Consider the following 10,062-nt stretch of genomic DNA (forward strand, 5'->3'; position numbering starts at 1 on the left):
TCTTCCCTCTATTTCTCGTTCCTTCCTTCGCTCTGTAGTTCCATACTTCCCTTTCTTTCTTTCTTTCTTTCTTTCTTTCTTTCTTTCCTTCCCTCCCTTTCTCTTCATTTACTTTCTTTCCTCCCTTCCCTTTTCTTCTGTCCTTTCTTCCTTTCCTTCGTTCCTACACCTTCCCTTCCGCTCCTTTCTTTTTCCTTCCTTCCTTTCTCCCTTCTTTCCCTGCTCCTACTCTCTCTTTCTTCTTTCTTTCCTAGCTTTCTTCCCTCATATACTTTCCCAACTTCTCTTTCCTTCCTTTTTTTCATACACCTTCCGTTCCCCTTCTCTGATATACCTGCCTTCCTTCTCTCCTTCCTTCCTTCCTTCCTTCCCCTTCCCACTTTTATTCTTTCTTTCCTTCTTTTCTTCCTTCCTTCCTATTTACACCCCTTCCCCTCATTTCTGTCCTTCCTTCCCTCAACCGCTTCCTTCCCTCCTTCCCGTTCTGCATCGTCCCCGATGGTGGCGTCCTTCCTTCCCTGGAGCCAGACGCCAGTGTGCGGGGGCAGCCTGGGCCGGGCGTGGCGGAGGCCGAAGGGCTGTCCTCAGGAGAGGCGGGTCGTGGCCTCTCCCGGGCGGGCCACGAAGGAAGGTAGACAGCCCCCCCCCCACGCCGTACGTGCACCAGGCTGCCCCCAGCGCACAGAGGCAGGCGAGCTCCAACTCCCAGGCCAGGGCTTCAGCGTTGGAGCCTAGGCCACACTCCGTTTGGCATGGGGGAAGGGGCGGGGGGGGGCAATGGGAGGGCGTGTGGCTTGCGTGGAGGGGGTGTGGGGCGGCCATGTGTGCGCGGCGGGCGACTCGCGCCGGGACGCCCCTGCGCATGCTCCGTTTGGTTGTGTAATTCTGAGTTTGTTGTTATGTTTTTTTGAGTTGTGATGAGTGTTCTGCATACCTTGTGGTTTGAGGTATGCATACGCCAAGTTTGGTGATTTTTCGTCCGGGGTTTTTCGCATTTTGCGGTCCCTAACGACGCCCTTTTGGATTTTATATATATAGATTAACCTGTTTGCAAGGCTTTCTCCCTCTTTCTTTCCTTTTTTCTAAAGTGGAGACTGCAATGCCAAATAAATAAATAGTAGGGCTGGGCGGTTTCGTTTCGTTAATTCGTAATTCGTTAATAATTCGTTAATTTTTTCAATTACAAAACGATAACGAACCATTCTGGAGCAATTATTTTAAAAAACGAATTTTCAAAAACGTTTTGTAAATGCTTCGTATTTCGATATTGTATTCGTTTCGTTATTGTTTTGAGGTCGTTTCGTTATTATTTCCGCATGTCTGGGCCAGTTTTATGGTTTAATTAGTGAAAAAAATTATAATATCACACCAACAGTCAACAACAGAGGGAGAGGGAAGCTTCAGAAGGTTTTGGAGGTTTTTTAGCGTATTTCGCGGTCGCGTCCGCCATTAATGAATCGATTCGTTATTGTTTCGGAAATCGATTCGTTAATTTTTTGCCATTTACGAAATTTCGTAAATATCGAACTTTTTAAAAGGAAAATTTTGTAATTCTTTTAAATATCGAAACAAAAAAACCCCCCAAATACAAATCGATTTTAGAAACAAATTTTTCCGTTGTTACCCAGGCCTAATAAATAGAATTGCAATAGGTAAGTTTGTTTTCTTTCCTATTTGTAGATATTTAGCCGTTTGCAAGAGTTCCCCCATTGCTGCAAGAGGTAAGGTCCTGCTTCTTGTTCCCATTATTTCATTTATTTAGACTGTTTTGACCCCACCGCATGCAAATTATACTGGGACACCCAAATTAATATATTTTCAAGATTGCTTTTATCTCAACCAAGAGATGTAGGTGGGTTATAAACAACAACAACAACAACAACAGTTACCTCTATTTCTTGCCTAAGAAAATTCTACACAATTTAAGGTCTTAATAAGGAAAATTCTACACAATTTAAGGTCTTAATACCATCCCAAAAAGCGGTGATCAGGCCCCTTCAGCCGAGGTTTTTCAGAGCTATTTTACAGACAAGATCTCGCTACTTCGCCGAGACCTCCCCGCCACAATTGATACAGTGAGAGAACTTGAGACTCCGTGGCCACTTGCTGGGCACGTCCTCGACCGGTTCATCCCGCTGGACGCAGAGGCTGTCGATAGGCTCATAGCTGCAGCTAGACCGACCACTTGCTCCCTCGATCCGTGTCTCTCTTGGTTGGTGAAATCCTGCTTGGAGGGATTACGTGACCCTCTGTTGAAGATCATAAACAGCTCCCTTGAGCAAGGAGTTTTTCCAGAGGGTTTAAAAGAGGCGGTGGTCTCTCTCTCCCCTGCTGAAGAAACCAGATTTAGATTGTTCGGTTCCCTCCAGTTACCGCCCAGTTTCGAACCTCTCGTTCCTGGGCAAGGTGATTGAGAGGGCAGCAGCGGAGCAGTTGCAGCAATTCCTAGATGACACAGCTGGACTAGATCCCTTCCAATCCGGCTTCCGTGCGGGGCATGGGACAGAGACTGTGCTGGTCTCCATCACGGATCACCTTCGATGCCAGCTTGACCACGGCGGGTGGGTGCTGCTTGTGTTATTGGATCTCACAGCAGCATTTGACACAGTCGACCACAATCTCTTGACCCACCGCCTTGCTGTTGCTGGAGTCTGGGGGAGAGCTTTGAATTGGCTGTCCTCCTTTCTTCACAACCGTGGACAGCGAGTGGAGAGGGGAGGCCTGGTCTCTGAGAGGTGCCCTCTCTCTCTCTTGTGGGGTTCCTCAGGGGGCCATTCTCTCCCCTCTGTTGTTTAACATCTATATGCGACCACTTGCTCAGCTGGTTCGAGGTTTTGGGCTTAAGTGTTATCAGTATGCTGATGACACTCAGCTGGTGCTGAAGATGGAAGGCCGACCGGACTCTATCCGATTATTTTCATCAGTGCCTCGAGGCCGTGACTGGATGGCTGCGTGCCAGCAGGTTGAGGGTGAATCCAGCAAAGACGGAGATCCTATGGCTGGGTCAACCGGGCAGTGGGGATATCCAGCTGCCTACCCTGGATGGTGAGGCACTACACCCGTCATCGAGAGTCTGGGAGTCCTTTTGGACCCTCTGCTGACGATGGAGGCCCAGGTCTCCACCGTGAGCAGAACCGCCTTCTTTCACCTGCGGCAGGCTAGACGGCTGGCCCCCTCCCTGTCCAGGGACGACCTAGTTACGGTGATCCAGGCCACGGTCATCTCAAGACTGGACTACTGTAACACCCTCTACATTGGCCTCCCTCTGTCGGTGATCCGGAAGCTCAAGTTGGTACAAAATGCATCTGCTCGGCTTCTTGCGGGAATTCCGATGAGATGCCACATAACCCCAATCTTACTACAACTGCATTGATTACCAATTGAGCACCGGATCACTTTCAAAGTGATGGTACTCACCTTTAAGGCCTTGCATGGTCTGGGGCCAATGTACCTGAGGGACCGCTTCACCCCCTACCAACCCCAGAGCTCCCTCCGTTCTGAGGACCAAGATTTATTGGAAATTCCCAGTGTCAAGACCTTGCGTCTAACAGCAACCAGACGCAGAGCCTTTACAGCAGTGGCACCGTCACTCTGGAATACTCTGCCACCTGAAGTCTGTGCCTTGCTGGACCTATCAGCTTTCCGTAGGGCATGTAAGACATATCTGTTTTGAGAGGCCTTTGATCTTTGATATTGTTGTTTTTAAATTGTGTTAAGATTTTAGCCTGTTCTTGTAAGCTGCTCCGAGCCCCAGGGCAGTGGCGGCATATACGTTTGAATTATAAATAAATAAATAAAATTATGTAGATATAGAAAGAGAGTGAGAGATTGAGAGAAAAGGTTAGACGACAGACCAAGCTAATGAGGATATATACAGGCATTACTAACATGTTAAAAAAAGTAATATGAAAGAAATGTTCTTAAAAATAATGAAAAATAGAAAATGTAATGTATAAGTAATGTGACAAAACAACTAGAAGAAATACTAATGGTTTAGACCCAGAGGAGAAGATAAGAAATTAAAAAACATATTGGAGCTTGGTGCTGTTTGGTTGATGGATAGGACTTCCAGAGAAAGAGGTAAAAAAAGCTAATTTAGGCCCAGAAGTTCATCCCAAAAACCTACATCTCCTTTATTTAATTCCTCTTTCCAGTTAATCATCTCCGAACCCACCGGATAAAAAGAGTTCCCCCGAAGATGGGTCAGCGAGGAACGGCGTATCATCATCCGCAAAGGTGATGACAGCCGGCTTTGGCAACCTGTGCTCAGCTCACTTCAAAAGCGCTTTTCCACCATCCTCTGAAGAAGAGGACGGGACTCTCATTTCATGAACTCTGTTGAGACGATGGATTTTTTTTCCTTCTGCCTCCTTCCCCCCACTTACTCTCTTCTTTGCACTTTCTTCAGAAGATGACTGGATCGAGGGAGATTATTGCGTTTTTTGGTCAGGTTACTTTTGTTGAGACTGGACACTTGGAGCAAATGCATTTGGGCCAAATACCAATTTTTAAAAACCCCAAATATTTGGGAATAGGTGATAGTTCTGATTATGGGCCCAGGACGTCGCCGTTTTGGGAAGTGTAACGGGGACCCACATTGACTCCCAAAAAAGCTACCTTAATTTGTAAGAGAATGACCCCACGATTCCAGGAACGTGTTGACAGCAGTAATCTTAAACAAGCACCTGAAAGTCCCATTGATGCCTTGATGGGGTTCAAGCATAGAAAGTAGGGCTGTGCAGAGCTTTAGAGGTCCGTTTCGTAATTTGTAGATTTGTATGATTCAGAGAACGCTGAGAGGAGACATGACAGCCATGTATAAACATGTGAGAGGAAGGGAGCAAGCTTGTTTTCTGCTGCCCTGGAGACTAGGACGCAATGGAGCAATGGCTTCAAACTACAAGAAAGGAGATTCCACCTGAACCTGAGGAAGAACTTCCTGACTGTGAGAGCTGTTCAGCAGTGGAACTCTCTGCCCCAGAGTGGACTGGATAGCCCATAGGGGTCTCTTCCAACTCTATGATTCTATATGGTCAACATACTCCAGTGGTTGACTACAAACCTGTGTTGAAAGACCTAGAGGTTCTAGGTATCTCTAAGTATCTCTAGATCCTCGAGGACAACGTTATGGTGGAGGCTCCTTCTTTGGAGGCTTTTAAACAGAGGCTGGATGGCCATCTGTTGGGGGTGCTTTGAATGCGATTTTCCTGCTTCTTGATAGAATGGGTAGGATGGCCACCAGGTCTCTTCCAACTCTAGGATTCTATGATTAATACAAATTAGGGCTGGGCGGTTTCGTTCGTTAATTTCGTAATTCGTTATTGATTCGTATTTAAATTAGCTTACGATCCGATATTGAGCCATGCAGGAGCAACTAAAAATCGAAACAAATTTTTCAATTTATTTCGTAATTGTTTCGTAATTGGCTCGAAATCGTTTTGAAATTGTTTGATTATTTCCGTATGTCTGGTGCAAGTTTTATAGTTGTTGTTTGTTTTATCAGTGATAAAAAAATAAATCATCACACCAACAGTCAACAACAGAGGGAGAGGGAAGCTTCAGAAGTTCCCCCTGTCCCATTTGGAGGTTTTTTTAGTGTATTGCGCAATCGCGTCCGCCATTAACAAATCAATTCGAAATTTACGAAATTTCGTAAATAACGAAAAAAATTTAAAGAAAAATTTGGAATTCTTTTAAAAAACGAAACGCAATGGACCCCCTAAAAACGAAACGAGTTTAGAAACAAATTTTTCCGTTGTCACCCAGCCCTAATACAAATCCCTGAAATACTAATCGGTATGGATCCCCCTCTTCCAAAGCATTACGAAACGAAACGTAAGCCACTGAAGCATTTCAGGGAGATTAATAAAGATTTGTTGTTTCGGAGCATTTCAAGATGTAGTTTTTAAAAAATAATTTTTAAACTTAAAAAAACTTTAAAATTCCTAAAAATTAGTCGATGAACGGATCTTTCGGAAACTTTGCAGGATCGATGCCCTGTTTATATTGTTTCATTGTGCGGAAATTCAAGAGGATACCACTTGAAGTTTTTTTAAAAAATGTAAAAATCAGTGGACGAATGAAACATTCTGAAACTTGGCAGACTTAAGGTCATAAATGTGATCTACTAGCACGCCATGTTTCATCCCGAGAGCTGTAAAAATGACAGAGAAACAAACCTTGACATTTTTCCCATTGCAGCTACTAGAACAAATCTTAAACAACTACAAAGCTTTGGAGATTCAGATTACGAAATGAAACGGGACCCCTCCGAATCTTAAAATTTACATTTTATGTTATTGGGGCATTGAATTTTGCCATTTGTAAACCGCTCTGTGTCACCCCTGGGCTGAGAAAGGCGGTATATAAATATGGTAAATAAATAAATAAAACGATTCCTAAAAATCGGTAGATGAATGAATCTTTCTGAAATTTTGCAGGATTGAGGTCTTGCTTATGTTGTCTCGTTGTGCAGGAATTCAAGGAAATACCTCTTAGTAGCTTTTATTTAAAAAAATGTTAACATTTTATAAAACTCAATGGATAACTGAAATGTTCGGAAACTTGGCAGGCTAAAAATTGGAAATGTTGCCTACTAGGCTTGGTAATCAAGAAAAAAATGGTTCTAAACTTGTTTTGTATATAGCGTTTCGATTTTAAAATTATTTCTCAAATTTTCTTGAAAAAAAGATCGGAAATAGCAAAAATCTGAATAGCTTTGTTTACTTCGTTAATTGAAGTTAGTATAAAATCTCGCAGTTTCCCTGGCGACAAGCGGCGATGCAAACGGCGAGATTTTAAAACTAATCTCGCAGTTTGCCTTTCCTGGGTGACTGAATGGCGATGGATGACAGGGGAATGAGGTGGGCATGGCTATACCCAGCTCTTCTTGACGCCCACCTCGCCCTTCCGCATTGCCGCTTCTCGCCAGGGAAACTACCAGATTGTAAAACTTGCCCCAGACACCTGAAAATAATTACAAAAAATGGGGAAATTGTTTCAATTCGTAATTACTCCTCACACTATTCCTGCCTGGCTCGATATTGGACCAAAGGTAATTTTAATACGAATTCGTTACGAGTTTAGAAACTTACGAACACGATCAACCAAGCCTATTGCCTACACGTGTGATAGCTGTAAACAATGATGGGGAATCGAGCCTCGCAATTTCCCACCTTGACACTAACTGGAACAAATCTTAAACCATGAAGAAGCTTCAGAGATTTGGATTACGAAACAGGTCCCCTCCAAATCTTTACAAAACGAAGCGGGGGGCTATCTGAATCTCCGAAACAAATTACTAATCGGATTTCAGCCGCTTTGCACATCTCTAATAGAAAGCAGTGGGACTTTCAAGGCTCAACTTAATCGTATTTTCTTTTCCTGGGAAATCAGGGCACTTATCCTTTTACCGGTACTGCAACTCCACAGGAGAGTTAATGTGGTATGACATCACTTTGTAGAAAACGCTTTCTGTGCAGAAAATGCTGCCTACTGCATAGAAATTGTTTTACGCAGAAAACTGCATGGATTTTGCACGGAATAAAAAAATACAGTGCTGAATATTCCTTATCTGATAGGGCTGGGTAACCACGGAAAAAATTGTTTCTAAACTCGATTCGTTTCCAGGGGCCGCTAGCGTTTCCAAATTCTAAATACTTCCGAAATTTTGAGATTTCAAAATTTCATTATTTACGAAATTTCGTTAATTTCGAATCGATTCGTTAATGGCGGACGCGATTGCGCAATATGCTAAAAAAAAAACCTCCAAATGGGACAGGGGGAACTTCTGAAGCTTCCCTCTCCCTCTGTTGTTGACTGTTGGTGTGATAAAACACACAACAACTATAAAACTTGCACCAGACATGCGAAAATAATTACGAAATAATTACGAAATAATAACGAAACAATAACGAAATAAATTGAAAAAAATTGTTTCGAATCTAATTTACTCCTCACACTATTCCTGCATGGCTCAATATCGGATTGTAAGCTAATTTAAATACGAATTAATAACGAATTACGAAATTAACGAACGAAACTGCCCAGCCCTATTATCTGAGAAAAATCTACGAAAACAAGTCGATAGGTGACTTCAAGGTGTATATACACACAGTTTTCGCCGTGTTGTAACCCGCCTCGAGCCATGAGGAGAGGCAGGCAAGAAATAAAATTATGTTATTGTGGCAAAAAAATAACAATATGGGGGATCTAGAGAGGTAAGTCGTGGGTGATAAGTGTTTCGAGCTACTTATCGTTCGTTTTTCAAATTGCCGCAGCGCCAACGAGTGGGACAAGCAAAGCAATGTTTATTTTCTCCTCCTTTTGGGTGTGTTGATTATAATTTCCCCCTCCGGCTGTGTTTCTCTCTCCCTCATCGCATTTTGTATCCCCCCTCCCGGTTTTTAAATTTTTATTTGACATTTTAATAAATCATTTTGAAAACGAACCCGTGGGGAGAGTCCGATGATTATTTTCTCGCTCTTGGGTTTGGATTATGTAAGCCAAATGGTAGGCAATGCGGTCTAATAATCTGAATTTTCAACTTAAGGTTTTGGATTTTTTGTTACTTAAAAGTGCCTTTTCTCCAAATCTTTGCAACCTCCTGGACCAGCCCAGGCCAGTACTCCGTCTCAACCGTCCCCACCCCCAGCTCCTTCAAGGTCAAGCCAGTCCCTTCAAGGATACCATCCATCCACCTTGCCCTTGGTCGGCCCCTCTTCCTTTTTCCTCCCATTTTCCACAGCATCCTTCTCTTCTCCAAGCTTTCCCATCTACTCATTATGTCGCCAAAGGACTTCATCCTTGCCTCTAATATCCTTCCCTCCAATGAGCAGCCGGGCTTTATCTCCTGGGGTATGGACTGGTTGGATCTTCTCATGGTCCAAGGAACTTTCAGAATTTTCCTCCAGTACCACAGTTCAAAAGCATCTATCGTCCTTCGCTCAGCCTTCCTTATGGTCCAGCTTTCACATTCATAGGTTACGATGGGAAATGGCATTGATTTAACTGTGCGGATCATCATTGTCAGTGTGATCAGGGGCGGCTCATCCATTACGCAAAGTAAGCGGTCGCAGAACACTTTTTTTGCCAGGGGCGCAGAGGTACCTCTGTAAATGCCTCTCTACTGCCACTTGAGGAGCGCCCCCTCAGCTCACAACAGCCCTAGCAGTCCGGGGGGAGCCTCGGCTTTCTTGCCTCGCTGCCGGGCGATCCTCTTCCCAAAGGGGCCGGGCCCTTGAGCCTCGCCTAGCCCCTCTCGTTCCTGCTCCACCTGGCCACCGGGTGCGCGAGCAGAGGAGCCGCCGCTCAATTATTCTCCGCGTTCAATCCCTTCCCCATGACCGGCTCCCTTTCCCGATCCCCCGGCACTCCACCCGCCTCCTCTCCTCTCCCCAATCCGTGGGTGGGCCAAGGGGCGGAGCCGCTGCGCCTGGCCCGCTTTGGGTCCGGAGGCGTGTCTGAAGACCCCAGTGTGAGCACCAAAAGTCGCCTCTTCTCCTGGCTTTATCTTCAGCCATTGAGACCAAGAGACAGAGAGAGAGAGAGAGCCCCTCCGGCTGGAGGTATCTCCCACCTCCGCTCCCTCCTTTGTTTTTGCGCCTACCTTCAGGAAAGGTGGGCATCTCCACCTCTGTCTCTCTCTCTCTCTCTCTCTTGGTCCCAATGGCTGAGGAGAAAGTCAGGAGAAGAGGTGACTTTTGGTGCACACGCCGGGGTCTTCAGGCACGCCTCCGGACCCAAAGCGGGCCAGGCAAGGGAGCAAGTGCGGCAAGTTTAGTTACTGGGATATATAGTTCACCTACAATAAAAGAGCATTCTGAACTCCACCAATGATGGAATTGAACCAAATATGGCACACAGAACTCCCACGACAAACAGAAAAGATATATCAATGATTGGTTGGGGGGGGAGGGGGGCGCCAAAATACTGTTTGCTTACTTTTGAAAATTACCTAGGGCCGCCTCTGAGTGTGATGTCTCTACTCTTTGACAAATCCAAGTTAAAATTGCTGGAAGAAACATTAACAACCTTAGATATGCAGATACCACTTTGATGCAC

General features: G+C 44.8%; 1 protein-coding gene across 4 annotated transcripts in view; it reads left to right on the forward strand.

Annotated features, from left to right (window-relative positions):
- CHD5 (chromodomain helicase DNA binding protein 5) overlaps positions 1 to 5,369 on the forward strand; it is a 105,290-nt gene extending 99,921 nt beyond the window's left edge. For all 4 annotated transcript variants that reach the window (XM_067472800.1, XM_067472803.1, XM_067472802.1 and 1 more), the window contains exons 41-42: positions 1,681 to 1,721; positions 4,155 to 5,369. In XM_067472800.1, coding sequence (XP_067328901.1) covers positions 1,681 to 1,688 — 8 coding nt within the window. In that variant the 3' untranslated portion in view covers positions 1,689 to 1,721; positions 4,155 to 5,369. The remainder of the gene's footprint in view (positions 1 to 1,680; positions 1,722 to 4,154) is intronic.
- Positions 5,370 to 10,062: the final 4,693 nt, after the last annotated feature.

Source organism: Anolis sagrei, chromosome 13, assembly GCF_037176765.1.
Source record: "Anolis sagrei isolate rAnoSag1 chromosome 13, rAnoSag1.mat, whole genome shotgun sequence".
NCBI lineage: Eukaryota > Metazoa > Chordata > Lepidosauria > Squamata > Dactyloidae > Anolis > Anolis sagrei.